We start from the raw sequence: 21,007 nt of genomic DNA, 5'->3' as shown, positions 1-21,007 counted from the left end.
CCAGTTTTTCGAAAATATTATGTATCATATTTCACCCATTTTTAAAACATGTGCGACCCTTTTGATCCTTATTCACTTTCAAAATTTCAACATAATACTTTCTAGTACTTTCTTAAATATTTAGAAAGTCTCAGAATCCTTCGTTTCGTTTTTACATCCGTAACCCTTAACATTTTAAAAATGCCTGAGGAAATTTTAGTTGCCAAATATTTCAGAGCTAAATTTTAAATGAGTTTATGCATGTATAACTTGTCTGTGCTAAATACAGACATTTAAATAAAAAGCTAGTTGGATTAGTTTTAATAAAACAATGTTTCTTGTATTTTACTGTGACGTAATTAACTTTACATTCAATTACACTATCATACAAACATTTTCTTAAAAAGTGGTACTTCGTTAAAAAAGTGTTAAAAGCACCAATTTAGGTTCGTTTTTGATATATAGCCGAAATATTTATATTCTAGGTCTACCTAAGAAATGTGTGTAGGTGAAATGGTTGAAGTACCACTCTGGCACTCCCCAATATTGCACCGTTTTAATACCATTATTAGACCTCTAACAGGAAGATATCTACAGTCAGCCAGAGCTGTTGATGTAATGGAGAAGATTGACCGGATTTAGGTTGGCGCACTGCCCCAGGCTGTCGAAGAAAGTGTGCTGATATCCCGTTAATAGGTTCCCTGGACTTATGTCTTGATCTCTATCTGGGATCAAAACATCTTACTTCCTACCGCAGCTAACGAAAGGCACCCGATTGACCACTGGCATCGAGAACAGTGCGCACCGCTCCGACAACTGGTGGTATGTCTGACAGGGGCCAGTGTTTTCTTTCCAAAAAGGCTTACTATTCTTGACTTCACTTTCAGAATTTTGTTTATAAAATCTTTTACCGAGCTATTTTAAAGAAATCAGTTGCGCATTTTTTAAATGCACAAATGAACCATACAAAGTTTTTGGGTTTTTAGCATTTAAATTTATTACTTTTTCATACGTCCAAATGTACTTTAAACACTTTTCCGGTGAGTTAGTCTAACAAATAATAAATAGAATAACAAAAGTGATAATAAAAATACCAAAAATATTGAATAATTTTTTCCGTCTGGTCACCCCATAATCTTTATCTGATTTCATATTTATATAATTTACTCCTTCAAAGAGGCCAAACATCATTCATCTGAAAATCGAATTCTTATCCACGAAAACTTTTATGCAGATCTGGCTTTCTTTATATTATTATTATTATTTCATACGCATTAGAAAGCTTAACTTTTTTACTCAGTCCTCTATGCGGAGATATCCGCCATTGTACATAAAACTTTGATAGAACTTCACAAATATTTAAATATTATATTATAAAAAACATAAAATGCTATCATTTAACCTTATTTCCTCTATTTTCACAGAATATTCCGACATACCCTGAATTCGCGAATGATTTACTCTTTTGGTTGCGTGATCGTTTGGAGGTCGCCGAAGATGACATATATGGGCTGCTCAGTGCACGTACCATCTTACTGTGCACGGCTAATGGCATTTGTATCCCGGACGATAGAATTGGTGACCTCTGTTGTCCTTTCTAACAGAAATAATTTTAGTCATAAAATGTGTAAATGATGAAAGATTAGACAAAAAAAAAAATCTAAAAAAAAAAATGTTATTCCGTTGAAATGCGTCCGTTCTTTATAAATACTTACCTATATGTGTTAGAGTTATTAGTTCTTCAAAAAGTGCAAAAAAGACGTTGATCGAAATGTATTTTAGTTTCCTCTATCCGCTGCCTCTATTGCTAAAGAAAAATTCAGGCTCATACTTGCCTTATATGTACCACTTTGTAAAAAAGTTCCCGGAACAATCGCCAAGTGACGCCTAACACAATTGATTTGAGTTCGGAATTTTTGTTAGGTTGTCATTCGTAAATTTTAAAGCCATTGCTTAACGTTTATAAAAGTTACGTCGTCTTGAATAATCTACACCTGTTTTCGATTTTTTACAATTTTAATAGTGGATCTGAGTTTACAAGAAGGAGTCTGTATTAAATTTTGCGTTAAAAATACGACGTAGATTCAATTGGGTGAAAGCCTTACAAATATGTGAAAACTATTTCGGTAATGATAGCCTAAAGAGAACAGCCAAAGTGAAGGAAAAGTGGTCTTGAACATTGCTTATGGATCCGTTCAGGACATTGTAATTAATAATTTGGCTTTGCGTCGAGTTGCTGCAAAGTTGGGTAAACAACTCACGCGAAGGGCACCATAATTACGCTCCGTCGCACAGTGCCATCGTTATCCGTGAATTTTTGATCATACCATCAAACACAACGAATCCCATCCAACAGTCATAGAACCCACCTGATATGGCTCCTTGCAATTTTTTTCTGTTCGATCAAGTCAATCACAATGGAGAACGCGTTTTAACAGCCGAAAGGAAGTAATGGAAATGAAAAAAATCGAAAACGACTCTGATGGCTACATCGAAAATGAAGTTCCAGAAATGTTTCCAGAGCTGGATAAAACGTGGGATCAAATGCGTTGCAGTTGCTGTCGAGTACTTTGAAGGAGGAATTAAGTACTAATTACTTTTGAGGAATAAATTTGTATTTTAAATTTTCAGAATACATTCCGGGAACTTTTGGATAAAGGTGGTAGAATTGCTTACATGTATATGTGCATGTAGATATTGCTTAAAAAGCTGCTGCATGTTGAAGTGGAGGTACGGATACCAGAGGCCCAAGCTTAGATTAAGAATAGATTAGGCTGAATTTGAACAATGGCCTTGGTTATGCTGACTTTGTGCCATCTCCAAAAATAAAACATGGAGAGATCTGGTGGGGTCAAATCGCACGCATCGCCAGCCTATTCTAGTCTCTCCGTGAGAGGTAGCCACTCCCTTAAATCGTTCATAATAAAGATTTTTCGTTTGCATGTGCCGCCGTGATATCAGTATTTGAACTGGAAATAAATAAATTTGACAAACACAAACAAGGTGAGCCCCCTATAACATCAATCTGGTCCTATCAGAAATTCATATACATGTTCATGAGTTCTAGTTTGTAGATTCATATTACTTATAGTATTTTTTGGTCAACAATAAATTTATATAAATAAGAGAAAAATGTCCCATCTGACGGATATTCCTATACGTAAACTTATGTAAAAATATTTAAAGAATGCATCCATCTATAAACTACCATCTGCCATAAGATACTACTTATTACTCTAAGAGAGATCCAAAACCCAAATTCAAGAATTGTTTTTGAGCGCTACTCTGATTTTTTTTACAATAATAAGGTTATAATATTTGAAAGTGCAAAAGTTTTCGATTCTGTTTTTTTAATATTTTATATAGGGTGCCAAAATTGAGTTCCCAGATTGGGAAGTCTAAAACAAAGAAATCAGAAAGATCTTATAAGGGATCTTAAGGGGTCTTAGGGATCTTTCGCGTGAGTATATGCCTGTCACCGTTAGTAAAAAACTCAAACATAAATATGGAGAAAGTTTGAAGAAAAGTAGAAAAATGTATATTTTTAGCTAAATCCCCTTGATATAAATTTTTTTTTTAATCTTTATCCAAATTCTGGCGAAGTCTCACAAAGGATATCTCAAGCGAAGGTCCCAATACTCAGATTTTTATAATCATTCATCGAAGACTTTAAAATTACAATCAACATATCTAATTACGATTCCAAGATTTTGTTTACTGTAATTGTAATTAATGATCTATATATCAAATAGTCTTAGTCATCATTTAGAGTAGTCCCACTGAATGGATGGTAGCCAGACACAAACCCATTCGGCTGTCCTAAACTTCATTAATTGCATCGCCCAGCTCTGATGTTAACAAATCAAGCACACCAAGGTTTACTAAAACTGCGCCAATAAATGTGGATCGGCAATTTGAAAAAAAAAAAAATAATATTTTGAATAATCTTTTCTGCGTTTAATTTTTTCTTTTTAATTAAGACAATCGCGGATTGCAGATAGAGAGACGGGACGAAATTCATAATTGGCAGAACGTTATGGCCCACCTACAGTCTCAAGCAATCGTCAATATTAGTAAACATGAAACGCCGGGACGCCTGGAGACAAACTGCAGTCATAGACTTTTGGTCTATCGAAGAACAAGCAGCCAAAATGGGCATACCTCACAACACACACTGTCACAGTTGTAAACAAACGGAGAAAAAGGAAACAATCTTTCATTTCCTCTGTGAATGCCCGCCCAATGGAAGAACCAAATGTTAACCTTGGGCAAACCGCTGTTCGGGAGTCTCGAACAATTGTTTGGCTTAGACGTCAACAACCTAATTACGTTCTTAAATCGCACAGACCGGATATAGTCTTACAAAATAGTGCGGAAGCTCTAGTTGAATTATGGATCAATCACCTCTTTAACCAATCAACAAAGGCAAGTAACGGAGTCTAAATTCGGTACGGTTCGAACTTTATATATCTGTGCTTGTTTTGGTAAAATCTAATTTCGGCTAACTGTTAATTTTTGGAATCGAACCAACTCATAAAGAATAAAAGCTAGATGAGAGCGAGAAGATGGATGGAAACTAGACCTTAACATGTAAAAAGTGAGCTTGGTTTTTATCCGATATCAATAATATGTATGCTGCGTCATTGCGTCGAGTTACCCACATTTATTCAACCAAAGACCGCCCATTTTTCAACATTTTATTTGCATCGTAAACATTTTTCTTAAGTTCACTTCGACTTTTGGTATAAATATATATACCTATATTTATCACGCTTGGAAGCTTCAGCATTGAGTATATGAAATTGATGTCACCAAGGGTGTTATGGAGCCCAAGCCCACATCTGTCTTCTGTTACTGATGTTGTCAAGGGTATTATGAAGCTCCAGTTTACATCGTAAATTGGTTCGCAAGGCCTCTCAGCTATCTTGTTTAAGAGCTGCCTCTGCCTTGCTGTATTTAATAAATCATTGTTCTCTGGTATCTTTGTTGATGACTGAAAATTAACATCCGTTGCCCCTATATTTAAGAGTGAAAATAAAAACTATGTTAGCAATTACAGACTGATTTCGAAGCTATTGTCTATTTCACAACTTTTTGAAATAACTATGAATATAACTTTGCTGTCAAAGGCCTAATATCTACCAACCGGCACGGTTTTGTTGCAAGCCGATCTATTGTCACCAATTTCAGCCTTCCAGAATAAAGGTGGTCACTTGATTGATATTGTATTCAAAAAATAGTTCTAATAAATTGTAAATAACCAAACCAAATACAAATACCTCACTTATTCAGTTGTTTTTTTTGTTTTCAAATTTATTCAATGTTTTCATGCCGACATAAAAGATTACGCACCCTGTAATATTGCTGGCTCACTCCTGCAATCCGTTGAAAAAATTCAAGACTTAGGCTTTATTTTTGACTCTAAACTGAATTTCACTGGCCACGTTAATGGCATCATAAAACGGCCATATTCGATGCTAGCATTCGTACGCCGAAAGTGTTCTGCATTTTCAAACCCACACACTCTCAAACCATTCTTTGTGCTTTTGTTAGATCGATATTAGAGTATGCCGCTGTTATTTGGAGACCAATCTCTAACCGGATTGAGAGAGTTCAAAAAGTTTTTTTTTTGGTTTTTGCTCCGATCCTTAAACTTTTCTGAGCCTTTACCATCGTACCGCTCTCGATGCTTATTATAAAGGGTGGTTAAATTTCAGGGCCGATGTTCAATGTGAACCACACTTAAATGTCAACGACACCGTTGGACTTCTTTCTTTGGGGTTATTTGAAAGAAAAGATGTACGTCGATAAGCCAGCAACAATTCAAGAGCTAAAGCATGATACAATTCGGCACATTAACGGCATTGAACCTCAATTATGCCTCAGCGTCATCGAAAATTTTGACCATCGGATGGACGGCCATTTGGCCGATATTTTGTTCTATACGTAATTGAGCTATACCAATATTATCATAATAAAGAGAAAGGACAATTAAAACTTAACCACCATTTATATAATTGAAGTGTACACCCTTTTTGAGTGATTGACCGAGCTTCTCCTCCTGCGTCTTGATGTTGTTCCACAAATGGAGGGACCTACAGTTTGAAGCCGACTCCAAACGGCAATTAGCTTTTTCATGGCAGAAATACACTCGGAGGTTTGCCATTACCTGCCGAGTGGCGACCTCTAATAGAAAAAACATTTTCTTAATTTTGGTGTTTCACCGAGAAGCCGGCGAATGCTTCGATTTCTAGAGTAGATTGAAATTTGTGTTTCAATTCTTTTGGTGCTGTTTTAGATGGCCGTATGGTATCTCAGTCAACCAATTTAAGCGGTTTTTTAGGAATTACTGAACTATTGTACATTAGCTTAGCATAGTCTGTATGAATGTATCCATTCCAAGTCAAGTAAACAAATAAATGCATCTATTTATGTATTACAATGAATATTATTCACCATATTTTGCCACTTTGAAAGGTGAATAAAAGCTGAACACCTCTTCTAAAGAGCAGTCATTTTGATTGACTTCAACAGAAAAATGTTTATTCAAAGCACTGCTAAATCTAGTGTTAAAAATGTGCGGGCATAAATATATTTTGGGCTTATGTTCACGTCAGTTAAAAATTACCCTTAATTACACTAAATTACAATGTTAAGGGTCAATAAATTAAAATGTCAGACCTTTTAAAACTAATTTAACATCACTTATGTGGTCAAACCTTTATGTGCGAGTTAAAAATAATAATCACATTCGTAATTTTTTGTTCATTTTCCAATTTGATAGAATCGGACGCTTGAGGATAGAAAAAGTGCAATAAAAAATTATTTTTGTTTATTTCGTGCTCATGTTTCATTCGCTCTTTTTTTCACACTCACATTGTTGTTTTTAATTTGCTAGCCGACTAACACATCCAGTTTTTGTTTATTGCCACCGATACACTATTGACACTACTGCGGTTCACCGCTGACATCTGGATCAAATTGCATGACATTTTGCCACCTCACATTCATTGTCGCGTATGTTAACACTTCCTATGATAAACACTCCTCCAGCTGGCCAAGCGCAGCCTCATTATTTATGAGCTTTAAGTGATGTATAGCAGTACGTTTGTATGTACAGTGTCATTGTGTGCGAGGGTGGATGGCGCTGCTGGAGCGGCAACATATAAATAGAGGGAAAATGCAGTTTGTTGGAAAAATAAAACAAATAAAATGCTTTTAAGGATAAATGCAAATAAAAGTTAACAATTAAAACGTCAGTTGTATGTAAGTGCAACAATAGAAACAGCAGTGTATACAGCACATGAACACTGACGGTCGTAAGAATATTAACGGGTAGAGCCTAATCACGATTAAAGCACCATAAAAACATTACGCTGGTTTTTTGTTACCTAAAATTTTTCCTTATTATAAGAAGAGAATCAAGTTCAGGTTCAGGTTACCGGACCGCCATAGTGTGTTCCCAGCAGAAGTAGCCGAGCCTAGCGTTAAGCGCTAGAGTAGGAGTGGTACGGAGCACCCCATTGATTCCAATGAGGGCAGACCTTTGTACCCTCTCCAGCTGCTTAACGGATACCATCCTTTCTATCGAGTCCCACCAGACAAGGACTCCGTATAGCAAGATTGGTTTTATAATCGTGTTATATAGCCAAAAAGTGACTTTAGGCGAGAGGATCCATCTTTTGCCGATAGCGCCCCTGCAACCCTGCGGCTGTTGCCTTCTTAATTCTCTCCTCAATGCTTGGCTTCCACGTAAGACCTCTGTCAAAGATAAGTGTCAGGTACTTCACCTTGTCAGAGAGCACCAATGGAGCGCCCGCTATTGAGGGGAGAAACACTCTAGGTATTTTGTATTTCCTCGTAAATAAGACGAGCTCCAGATTCAGATAACCCTGCATCAGTTCCATCAGAGTATCTAGAAACTTGCCTCTGATAATAAGTGTCACGTCATCCGCGTAGGCAATCACCTTACAGCCCCTCATCTCCAATTCCTCCGGCAGACCGTTAAGTATGGCAATCCAGAGTAGTGGCGAGAGAACGCCGCCTTGCGGAGTGCCTTTGTTCACATGCCGGCGGAGAGAGGTGTCGCCCCATTCTGCAACGACCCTTCTATCGCTAAGCATCATTTGGATAAGCCTTATAAGTTCAGTTCCGACTCCTAGTTTACCCAGAGACCTGGTGATTGCCTCCGGGAAAACATTATTACATGAGCATCTGCATATACATATAAAACAATTTTTTTCTAAAAATGTAATATTTTTTTAATAATTTTTAATTATTAAAAAATTAACACGATTGAGAAGTACGTAGAAGAATGTTTATTACTTGGACCCTTTAAAATGGCGGTCTTAAAATCGGCCTAAGCATTGATGCTCAGTCGTTCTTTAGTAATTCCTTTCATTTTATTTAGAGGGGTGAAATATCAAGGAAGTGCATTGGATCTTTTGCTTATTTCATTTATCAATGATGTTGTTTTTCTTTTACCAACTTCTTTCTTTATCGGAATCATTTAAAAGTATATTCTATTGTTTCCAACTCGGCAGATTTACACAAACTCCAAGCTGATGTTAAGAGATTAGTTAAACGGGCAGAAACTCTCGATTATCGCTTAATATTCAAAAAACTTTTAAACTCATGTATTGAAAAACACCTAATATTATTCCTACATGTAACTTATAACATCGGTGATGATATACTTCAAACTGTAGAACGCAAAAATAAATAAAATTTAGGCTTCGTTTTTATGCATGTTTTACATTTCGTAATCATACAGACTTTATTCCATCTAAAACGTACTCCGTACTCACACACTCAATTAAACTGTACATGGCAGTTCAATTTTTTGGCTAAATGGCAGTCCAGAGTATTTGTTACAAGCGTGCGGCAGCATTTTGCCGAGAGTAAACGCGAAAAAAGAAAATCAGTAATGAATTTCAAACGTAATAGTGTGATTGCATAATATTTGGCTGGAAAATCACAATCAGCGATTGTTCCTGAGATCGATCACATTAAAGTAAATGAAGTTTTTATTTATCGCACCATTACTCGTTACAATGATACTGGTAGCATCGCAAAGGCCATGGAGGTGGTCATCAAAAAGCTACAACGTCACGTGAAATAGTTCAATAAGTGACTTGGCACTTAGGCGAAATCCCCGAAGAAGTGCCAATCAAATGGTGAAAGAACTGAAAATATCTGACCGTAGCATCCGCTGCATACTGAAAAATGATCTGAAAGTCAAACCTTACAAGACCCAAAAGGCGCATGATCTCACACCAAAGCAGCAACAAGTCAGGCTTAAGAGAACGACGAAGTTGCTTTGCTTGACCGGCCGAAAGCGGCCAATTTCCGAACATTGTGTTTTCTGAGCAAATTCGAATTAATCAATTCGTTAACTCCCAAAACGATAAGGTTTATTTGACCGACCCTTCATACGAAAATTTAAGTCATCGATTGGCCACCAGGAGACAGCACCCGCCACAGGTAATGGTTTGAACCGCTGTAATCGGAGATGGACGCTCTCCAATTGTTTACATCGAGCCTGGTGTCAAAGTAAATGCGAAATGTTATTGGGACAGTACTCTGAAGGTTGCTTTGAAGCCGTGGGCATACAAGTACTTCAGTAGGAGACTATGGACGTTTCGACAGTACTTGGCACCGTCTTACAAAGGTCGAGTGAACCAAGTAGGGCTAAAAAACAACGTTCGTACAACGTCCGCACAATGGCACTAAAATTCACCAGACGCGAATGCGAGAGATTACTATCTTCGGACCATTTTGGAGAGAAAGGTCCGACCAGAAAGATTCACCAGTCTGGAGGCGCTGAAAAAAGCCATTGTCCGCGTGTGAGCCAAAGTAGCTGCAAGTCATATTCAAGCAGCTTGCGATTCGTTTCTGGACCATCTGAAAACCATGGTCAAGGTAGAAGGTGGTAATATGGAGCAAAAGTAAATTGATTCTTAATTTTGTATTGTTTTCACAAATTTTTTGCTTTGAATTGAACAAAAGTAATTTTCCAAACAAAATTTATAGACTTTTTAATTGGTTACACTTCGGCACTCGAAGTAAGTAGTTGCAGTAAGTAGTCAGGAAGAACAGTGATTTATAGGTTTTCAGAATAAATAAGTAAATAGATAGACATCGAACTACTTAAACATTTACATATATCCAATTTGCGTGGACAATTAAAGTGCAATTTAAAAATATTTACAAAAAAGTAGAATCAATAAATTCTTACGAAAACACTTCGGCCTTCACAGAATTTATGAATTAAAAGAGGGGTCAATCAATAATGCACGAGTGCTATTGTGTTTTTCAAACTACTGTGCTTAGCAATCACTCTGGAGCCGCTTATTTGGTTAGCTGTCAAATGAGTGTTGGCAGAAAGGCTAAAGTAACCACTTTTAACGATCGTTGATGGCAAAGTTGCTAATAAAAAATTAAAGCCGACAGTTAGCAGACACAATGCCCGACTGCTAAATGGACCACACAGCCAATCATGTGCTGGATGCTAACAGTCAACTTGTCATTTTCAACTTGTTTGCGATTGATTTATGTACCAGCATACATACAAACGTACATGCACATACAAGTATGTTGTCAAAAAGTTTCTGACAGCCATTAACCTTACACAAATTCCAAACATTAATGCATATAAAAGAGGTTCGAGCCAGGACAACCAAGGACGACCTTTGGCTTATCACAAAAAAAAAGAAAAAAAAAATAGAATAAAGAAAAACAAGTAAAGAAGAGGAAAATTCGACGCGGACCGAACTTTATATACCCGCGCACATTTTAGTATTGGTAAAATTTCATTTGGGCTGGCTGTTAATTTTTGGAATCAAACGAACTCTTAGACAATGGGAGTTGTTGCGGTTAACACAAGATGGACGGACGAAAATTGTTAACGTAAAAAAAGTGAGCATTGCTTTTATCCGATTTCAATAATACTCAGGTCGAAATGAGTAGAAATGAGGTGGAGAGCAATGCGTCGACGATGGCGGATAAGTTTTATTAAGTCGTTATCGAGATACATGCATTTAACTAAAAGTGGGCGTGATATCGCCAGTCATACATTCGCAATGCCTTTTTTTAGTTCATAATTTGTAGTAAATATAAGTAACTTTATATCATTTATCATGTATTTTGCTTATTTTGGAAAATTACCGCTATATGGTAGATGAGTGTGCTTACTGACCGATTTCGCCCATTTTTAATATCAACCTAACTTAGACAAATAGTCAAATGAGAACCAAGTTTGAATATATCTTTTAATTTTTCCTCCAGCCATCTTGCGTACAAACCGATAAACGGGTAATCGATTGCTCTCATTATGGCATTTTGGTATATACTCGTGCACTTTATATTTGCCTCTATCTATCTCGATTCCTTTATGCCATTACACACAACACATGTGAAAAACATTTGGTTTCCTTTGTGTACAACTGCGCGCTGGTATAAAAAATAAATTTACTAAAGGGAAAATATCCAAAGGGTAGTCAAAAGTTGCCGAAGGGGAAAACATTTATGCAATGTTGTATATTGTGGCAAATAAGTTACACTCTGCGGGGATAAAGCTCAACTGTTGTCCGTCATTTGAGCACTCTATGGGCCATTAAAGAGGAGCGAAACAAAAAATGACAATGCACTAATGTATACAAATATTTATCAGCCGTGTGGCTGTCAAAAACCATTTAGTTTTGCCATTTTATACATACACATACACACACTCACACTTTTGCAGGCATTGACCTTTTAGGATACAAAAAAAGGAAAACTTTTAAGGCTAACCGCTGCTTTTTTGCATGTGTTACATATTATTTGACTTGGCAGTGAACATATTTTAGATGACCCGAACTAAACTTCTTTTTATGCTAGGTTTTTAGTAATCCAATACAAATATCATGCGCACGCTTGCCTTACCGTTGCTTATACGTACTGGGTGGCGTGAGTAAACATCCCTTTGTATACGTGATATTTGGTGGCGCAAAATTAATCAAATTTTATTTTAAAAGTTTTTTACTAAATAAGACTGAAACTTACTTTGAATGATGCAAATTTTTATTTTTACCTTACCTAGTATATACTGCAGCACGTGGGGACACCACTTTTTCAAACATTTTTTTTTTTGTTTTTCAACACAGTCGCCTTTTATAAATATACACCTCTCCCAACGCTCCTGTCCTTTTTTTTAACCATCCCAAAAATTAGGATTTATCGAACTCTCCAAAATACGCCGCCGTCTCGACGATGACTTCCTCGTTTGAACAACATTTTTTTCCCGCGAGCAATTTGTTTTAATGTTAAGGAACTAGAAAAAGTCGCAGGGAGTCACATCGAGTAAATACGTGGAGTGCGACAGCAATTCATAACGCAATTCATGCAGTTTGGCGGCGACAAATCCAGATGAAGTTGTTGGCGCGTTATTGTGGTGAAACAACACCTCCTTTTTCACCAAATGCGGCCGTGTCCACTTCAATTTTTTGTGAAAGCAGCCCAATAACTCACTGTAGTATTGTTCAGTGATCGTTCTTCCTTTTTCTAAAAAATCCATGAGGATGACGCCCAAAAATCGGCGCCATGACTTTACCGTCGATGGAACTGTCTTCACCTTTTTTGGAGCTGATTCACCGGGTAAAATCCATGATTTGGATTGTTTTTGGTGTGTAATAATGAATTAGGGTTTCATTAATGGTGGCAACTCGACGCAAATATGCCTTCGAATCTCGCTTAAATTGCTCCAAACACTGCTTCGAAGTTAACAGCAGCATCCGCTAGTTGTTGCTTGTGAGCTATCGTGGCAACAATTTTTTTATCGCCAAATTTTCATGTAAAATTTTAATTGTCCGGTGGACACACCTATGGGCTCTGTTATTTCACGCACTTTTGTTCGCCGATCAGCGCGAGAATCATGTCGCGAACTTTTTGAATGATTTCCTCAGTAACCACGTCTGCCGCCCCTATCAAAAACGGATGTTCGGCCACGTTAAAATTCGTTGAACCATAATCTAACTGTGGTCATAGATTGCGCAGCGTCCCCATAGCCAGCATCTAACTTTGTTTTTATCTGCTCGCATTTTTTCCCATCCAGAAACACCAAAAACAAAAAGCGAAATACCGAACGATACTGCTCTTTTTCCAGCTTAGCGAAAATCACGAAACACTTCTCACTCGAATAGCTGTGAAATCCAAACTAACCTATCATTAAGTCTGAAATTTGTTTTCCCGTCGTTTGATAGATAGCAGCACCCAATGCTAACATCAACTTCTTTCGGGAACGCAATCTGTCATCAAACACGGGTACTTATTGAACAACCCTCGCATACTATAAGTAGTTCAGATGTTCAAATGCGATTGACGTACGACGCCATTGTTTTAAATTATAAATCTTCAGAAAGGGTGATTAATATTTTGTAAAGGGTTTTCTAATAACGACGCATTGATGTTGAAAGGTTGTGGCAGCCATTTTGTTGTGGCAGCATCTGTCAAATCTGTTGTTCATTATTTAATCTTTTTCTTCGTCTTGATTGGCGCGATAACCGATTACGCGATTTTGGCCGAGTTTAACAAAGCGCGCCAGTCGTTTCTTTCTCATGCTAACTGGCGCCTGTAGGACACACCAAGTGAAGTCAAGTGCTTCTACACTGAATCTCTCCAATATAGAGGAGGCTTTCCTGCCGGAGCGTTTTTTTTCCATTCGGCTGACATAACCCATGTCGTTGGATCTTTATCCGCCGTAGGATCTTTATGCCTACATTGTCGTAAAGCTCTTACAGCTCATTCCTCCATCGCCAACTGCAAGAGTCCAAAATTCTTCCACAGAATCTTTCTCTCAAACACTCCAAGTAATTCCTCATCGGATGTTGTCATCGTCCACGCTTCTGCGCCATACGTTAGGACGGGCATGATGTGAGTCTTGTAGAGAGTTAGGTTTGTTCGTCGAGAGAAGACTTTACTACTCAATTGCCAACCTAGTCCATAGTAGCACTTGTTGACAAGAGAGATTCTACGACGGATTTCAAGGCTGACATGATTATCGGTGTTAATACTGGTTCCTAAATAAACGAAGTGTCTAATAACCTCAGCAACTATCAGCAATGACGTGGGTTATTATTTAATTGCAAAATTAAGCAGCACATGCAGGAGACTCATTGCAATAGGACGTCTTCGATCCTTAGCATTGTACAAAGCAGAGTCAGGAATTTGAGCGATATCACATTACAAACAAAATAACATGAAATAGAAATAGTTGCGCTAACACCCCATACACAATTTCTTCAGTTTCATTTCGGCCAACCGCTTCCTTGTTTTGCCTGGATCTTCTTGCATCGAGTTCAATTTTTCACTTGACTCTTTTACCAGCTTACGCTGAAATAAGGCCTTCCAGTTTTTGTTTGTTTCTATTTTGGTACAATAAAAACAAAAGTACTTAGTACAGTTTGCCATTCAAGAGCGTAAACACAAACACCGAGAGCGGGTTAATACTTGAATTACTATTTTTGGCAGATATGTAACAAAGTAATTTGCGTTGTGCTCAATTTATTGTAATCCGAAAAACTAAAAAAAATGGGTGCTGCTTAGGCGTCATGATTTGAGGCGGTCGTTGTTTTGCTTCGCAACCCAAGGGATCCAAAGCACCGTGAATTCAAAGCAGTGAGTGAATTGAGGAACAAAAGCAGGAGTCGTGAGACGTTTGCCGCTCTAAACGCGCTCATTTAGGAATGCCCCCCTTCGGCTGCGTAGCCACCTAAAAGTCAAACTATTTGTTTTATTTCATTATGAAATTTGAATGAAAACTCCTACAAAATTCTGCTAATATTATTCACTTCCTTTGTTGTTGTCAAATTAAAGTTAAAAGCGTGGGATGCATTTTGCTTCACTTTCATAACCTTCTGTACATAGGTAGTTGCCAATAGAATGATTGTAATATTTACTATATCAAGCATCCCACGCTTTTAACTCTAATTTGTATTACTCTAATTGTATCTTAATTTTTGTTATAATTCTGTTCTGAGGTAGTTGACTATGACTGATCGTTCGATTTGCTATTACTTCATTATGGGTCTCTTTGTCATTAAAATTTATTTTATACTTTTTAGTTCGATTGGCAATAAAAGCGTGTTTTTTAGTTTTTTTAAACTATTTTTTATTTTCTACTTTTTATTTTCTCTATCGATTTTGTGCAATCGATCGGCGCTATGAGGACAACTCCAGCAGCGGCAACAGAGAGACTTCTCGACTGGCATCCAATCAAATTAGTAGTAAGAAACTCAGCCGAAAGATCTGCAGCAAAACAAAAGATGACTGGTCAATTCTCTCAGAGGCTTTATGGTCACAGCATATAAAATGGGGGTCAGACTACGTTACTCTAAAAGTAAGCTTTGGTAACAAACCTGGTTTTGTAATAGAACAGAATGGCTGGTGGCAGATGCAATTTCTTTACCGATGGATCCAAAATGACGGAAGGAGTAGAGGCGGCTGTCTAATGCCCGTAGTTCGATCTCCAAAACCTTTTAGGCTTCCTATTCACTGTAGCATATTTTAAGCTGAAAACTATGCTGTAACCACAGCAACGTTGGAAATTACTTTCCTTGACACTAGCACAAACGGCTATTAAAGCAATATTGGCTATAAAGCTAGCTCGGAATGCGTGCAACCCTGAAGATCCAAAATAGACGAGCCCTGCGAGAACAGACAGATAGTCACAGGTTTACCGAGTACTAGGGCACTAGAGGGAAATGAGAGTGGTTGACGAGCTTGCTAAGGCAGGCACCCTCATTCTCAGTTTCGAAGACGGAACTAGACAAGGAATTAACTTTGGAAGCACTGTCTATATGGGAAGGCTTTAGCTCCCACAGGATTGCCAAAATAATGCTCCGAACTTGCAACATGGCAACAACCAACTTTATTCTGTCACTACCAGGGAAGGAATGTAAAATGTTGGTTGGATCAATGACGTGACAATGTCTCACGACATATCATAGAATTCAGATAAATTATTGTGCACACGAACTCGAAACCGGTGCTGTCCAAAAAGTCTAATCTATGGGAAGCCACCCAGACATACAGGCAAAGCGCGCTGCCTGTAGCTTGCGCATATAGAACGGTGTCTGAAGATTCAATCTGCGTAATAGCGAGAAAGATATCCCTAAACCTCTTGGCAGCGGCCCACACCAGGAGAAAAAGCAGCGGAGCGACTGCTGACAATGGGCCGGTGGCAGCAACGGTGGGATGAGTCACAAAGCAGACGTTGTACCTACAAACTCAAACCACGTGTTGAGTGGTTAATGAGAAAACATGAATACACCGACTATCACCTTTCACAGTTGCTCAGCGGACATGGCTGTTTTTAGGAATACCTGCACCGTTTTAAGCTGGCAGATAGCCCTTTCTGTCCAAACTGCCCGAATACAGACGAAAACGCAGAACACGTCATGTTTTATTGCGACCGCTTTAGAGAGAAACGAGCTATACTGGAGCAAGCCCTGGATCATCAACCGTCCTCCAGCACCATCATACGAGATATGTGCGCAAGGTAAGATTATGATGCGACTTGGCCATATTGATTGGGAACGCAAAGTGTTTCAGCAACAGAGAAGGCGGACAGTCTCTGACGAACCACAAGCACAGACGTTTGAGTGAAACACTCAATACAGTATCATACAGAAGACAAGTGTCATCATACAGGATATAGTGAGTTAAGATAACAATACTGCAAGCTTTCCGATGCCTCCTTTACTTTGGAACCACCTATAAACATAGTGGAAGTAATTGGGACTATCAACGGTGTATAGCCTTCATAGGCCTACAGGAGAGGAACCTGGACAGGCAGGTACCTGTTGTGTCTTCGGACATAAACGCGGCTCTACCCAGAAGTTATACTTTTGTGGTCCCAGGGTAGAATTAGCCGAGGACTGTTATAGTATTAGTGGGAGCGTGCCCCACATGCCATTGGTGTGATGGCCCCTTTGAGATGTTTCTGACATTTTGATTTCAACCTCCTTAAAAAAAAACAAAACCGGTGTTGTATCATAAAAGCCTTTACAAATGTAAAGGGTTTTTGACAAATCTTCCACGTAGGAAGCTGCCTCAGTGCAGCATGTATTCCCACACGATCAAATGCCTTTTAAAAATCGGTTGCTACAATGGTAATATGACGTGTAGTACTTAGTGAATCAGAAACAAAGCGTTGAATTGGTGTCAAAGAATCCATTGTGCTATGATTGCGTTTAAAAGCTAACTGATTATGGCTGTTAAAGCCATTTTTTGTTATGAACCACATTAATCTTACAGCCACCAATTTTTGCAGTATTTTACTCAAGCAGCTTAGTAGTGAGGTGTTGTAAAGTGATGTGATTTTTTGGGTTTAGCTATTGGAACATAATTGGCAGACCTCCATACGTGTTGGAATACAGATACATTGTAAATAGTATTGTAAAGTTTTAGCAGTCCTTGTTTGGCTATTTCTGGCAAATTGGAAAACATTGTATAGGCGATCCTATCAGAGCCTGGCGTTTTTCCTGTTGCATGCTGCAATGTAAAATTCAACCTCAAAAAGAGAAAAATTCTTCTCTAAGTATTTGGCGGTAAGAGATATATTAGCTTGAGTGTATTCTGTGGTAAGCCAATTTCTTTTTCATTTGTATTATCCTGTGGAAAATAGATTTAATAAAATCAATATTATATACTTAAAGAATTATTTTCTTCATTTTGAAGCGTAGGTTTCGTATCAGTTCCATTCTCGCACACTTATTAAGTGAAATGTGCACCTACATTATTATATACGTACGCATCTTGTAAAGTATTGATTGTGCGTAGCAAAGCTTTGCGATGCAGGTTTGCTCTTACCAATACGCGTGGCATGAGAGCTTCCATGTTTCGAGCTACATCGCTTTCCCTTACATGTGTAAATATATACTTATAAATATGCTTCCATGTATATACAATACTTTATAGCCACAAAATGCGTGTACCCGTGCGTATGTTTATACTTTAATTTATTTATTGCATAATCAACATAATCGGATCTAGTGATGACAGCGCAGTTTTACCTGATATTAAGCAAGCAGGTAAGTGGGAAAGCAACCGAGCATGTAACCCAAACAACGAATCCATAAAGTAACACCCAATCTACAAAGCAACTGTTACGAGCATGACACGTAAAAAAAGAAGAAGAAAAGCAACAACAACCGGATGTGGAAAAATAGGTAGCGAGTAGGATAAGAAGACGTTCTAAAAATAGTTGAGCTAAAAAGTTTGCTCACATATCCATAACCAGATACCTGCGGAAGATGCTCACATTTGCTGACACATAAATTTGCCACCTAGTAAGAGACTGTACGACTTATGTATGGTTCTATGCACCAACGTATCAACATGTGTATGTATATATGTATGTGGATGTTCCCTTCTAGCGGTGTACTACATTTAGATGAGAATGTATCCTTCTCTATTTAGAGCTGTGGTGCGTCAGCGTACACTTTGCACTACCTTCATACAAACATGCATGCACATGCACATACCCTGTAGAGAAACTTACTAGTTCTGAGCCATCTCACCACCAGTTTGCTTTGCCCCAGAAGCAGTTCGTCTTCTGTATTTTTGCAATGCTAGCAACTGATATTTTCAACAGGGCGATGTGCGCGATGAAAAGTCAATTGACAGCCTATGTATGCGGCTTATACAGTTAATGAACTAGTTGATCAAGGACAAAAAGAAGAAAAAGTGTGAGTCATATATCCATTTCTATATAACTGATCCTCATTGAGTGCATCCTTAACATTTAAACCATTCATATTTATAGTAATCGCTTCTAAATTGAGGAAATTTACTTTGAAAAAAAAAAACTGTTCGCGAACCTCATAGAGCGAAGTATTGAAAAAGACGCCGAAATGTTGATTCGGCGTTATTCTTAACTTGTTGGCTGTTGTGCTTCGACTACGTGGAAAGTTTTGCGTAGGAATCTTGGCTGACATGCATAGCCTTTTTGCTGACTGGGCTCATTTAAATTTATTAAACTGTCTAGCAGATTAAAAAAAATTCTTTCCAACAATATTTCTGTTTTGTATTATTCGGTACAAGCCTTTTGGATGGCCTCTCCGAACGCAAAACGTTTTTCTTTCATACCCAAATGCAATTCTCCAAATAGGCTAAGGTGACAGGGAGCCATATCAGGCGAATACGGTGAGTGAAAGATTGTTAAAAAGCGATTTCTAGTCAAAAAATAAATCACAAGAGCGATAAGATTGTGCATTGTCATACAATAAGTACGAGCTTCCTCCTTCGCGGTATTCAGGGCGAATTCGACGAATGCGATGCAATAAACGCTTGAAAATGCTAAGATAGAAAATTTCTGTTCATTTTTGATAAATTTACGAACAATTTCGATGGAGTTTTCGGTTATTACTGCCCGTATACTCATTGTCATTTATGTCCTCACAACCATCTCTGAAACGTGTAAACCACTCATGAACTCTGGCTCAAGATAGACAATCAAACAATTCAAATATTTTGGTAAACGTTTTACCGATTTTATAACAAAATTTGATATTAGCTCTTTATTCGAAACTTATTTTTGAACCGATGACGCAAACATACTGACACTTTAGATGCAATAACTTCGCGCCGACTGAACCGAATGTCACCAAGTTTTCGCTGGAGGTCAGCTAGGGAGTAACTTCCAACGCAATAGCTCATTAAAAAGACGGCACCATCAAAAACATTTTTATAACGCCAGTCTTGTTTATTTTGACTTCACCTTGTATGAGGAGCTTTCTCATGGCAGAAATACACTCGGAAGTTTGGCATTGCCTGGCGAGGGGCGATCGCTATTAGAAATTAACTTTTTCTTTATTTGATGTTCATGGCGCGTAGTAAAATGATAAACTTGTCTGCGAATTATATGATATTTGTTTTGGTAAGAAAGTTCAAAAATAGTGTTTGATAGTTAGTCGATGCTTAAAGATTATATGAAAGTAGGCACAAATAAAAGCATTTATTTAAAAAACACCACATCCAAGGTGAACTTATAAAGTCATCAATTAATTAATACTTGCCTGAAATTTATTCAATTTATGTGTAGCCTCGCATCACAAGTCAGTAAGATTAGAATAGTGGATTTACATAATCGTTACACCAGCTCAGTTTAAGATTTAAAGGGGAAAAAGAAGTTATTATTTGAAACAATTTACGTATGAAATGTTGCTATATACTCACAAGACTCTGTAACGTTCACAAAAACTTGCATTTTTATAGTACGTAGTTTTGTTTTTGCCTTTTCGGATACATCAGAATGGGTCTTATCACAGATTTGAATATTCGTTTTTAAACTTCCGTGTTTAAGTACTTATTCCTCCATATTATGTCCTTAAGACATCCTGATACCGTGCCCGCTTGAGAACATCTCTGTCGGACTTCTTTAGTGACTGGTCACTGGAGGTATCCACCCCAAGGTATTTAAACTTCGCCACTTGTACAGCAACAGTTCGATCTATTTCCAGTTTGTACCTTAGTGAATTTTTGATATCACTAAGCTCTGTTTTTTCAGGCGATACTTTCATATTAAATATTTTTAGAATGATTACAAATTTGTGTCATCGACGTTGTAGGTCATCCTCTGGTTGGCGTCATTCGCCATGCTTGAGTGTTGCATTCGGTAACCTTCTACTTGCTTGACCTCATTTATTATGTGGTCCATCACAACACTGAAAAGGACGGGGATAAGTGAACCGTCCTGGCGAATTCCATACATACGTGGTATGTCATAAATATATTCGCCGTCTGCCCTAATTTTTGTACTGCATCCAGTGTTTAGGTTTTTGATTGCATTAAAAATTTGCATTAAGTATAAAAAGGGCGATAAGATGTTTATTTATTCACTTTGGCAGTTTATGTGGAACCCTGGCTTTTATGTAGTTTGGCGGCAACAGCACCAACTCAAAATTTGCGTTTTTTAAGTGCTCTGAAAAAATATGAAACATTTGACAAGTGGATTTCTAAAGTGGGTTTTAAGTAAATTCAGTAAGCGCTT

General features: G+C 37.7%; 1 protein-coding gene across 2 annotated transcripts in view; it reads left to right on the top strand.

Annotated features, from left to right (window-relative positions):
* The window catches only part of LOC128862589 (uncharacterized), a 109,716-nt gene extending 108,058 nt beyond the window's left edge, over positions 1 to 1,658 (top strand). Inside the window, exon 4 of one of the 2 annotated variants that reach the window (XM_054101312.1) lies at positions 1,404 to 1,658. In XM_054101312.1, coding sequence (XP_053957287.1) covers positions 1,404 to 1,580 — 177 coding nt within the window. In that variant the 3' untranslated portion in view covers positions 1,581 to 1,658. The remainder of the gene's footprint in view (positions 1 to 1,403) is intronic. The other variant, XM_054101313.1, reaches the window with a different exon arrangement.
* Positions 1,659 to 21,007: the final 19,349 nt, after the last annotated feature.

The sequence above is a fragment of the Anastrepha ludens genome, chromosome 4, assembly GCF_028408465.1.
Source record: "Anastrepha ludens isolate Willacy chromosome 4, idAnaLude1.1, whole genome shotgun sequence".
Classification (NCBI taxonomy): domain Eukaryota; kingdom Metazoa; phylum Arthropoda; class Insecta; order Diptera; family Tephritidae; genus Anastrepha; species Anastrepha ludens.
Note: the sequence above shows the minus strand (reverse complement) of the source record. Positions and strands in the feature narration are given on the sequence as shown.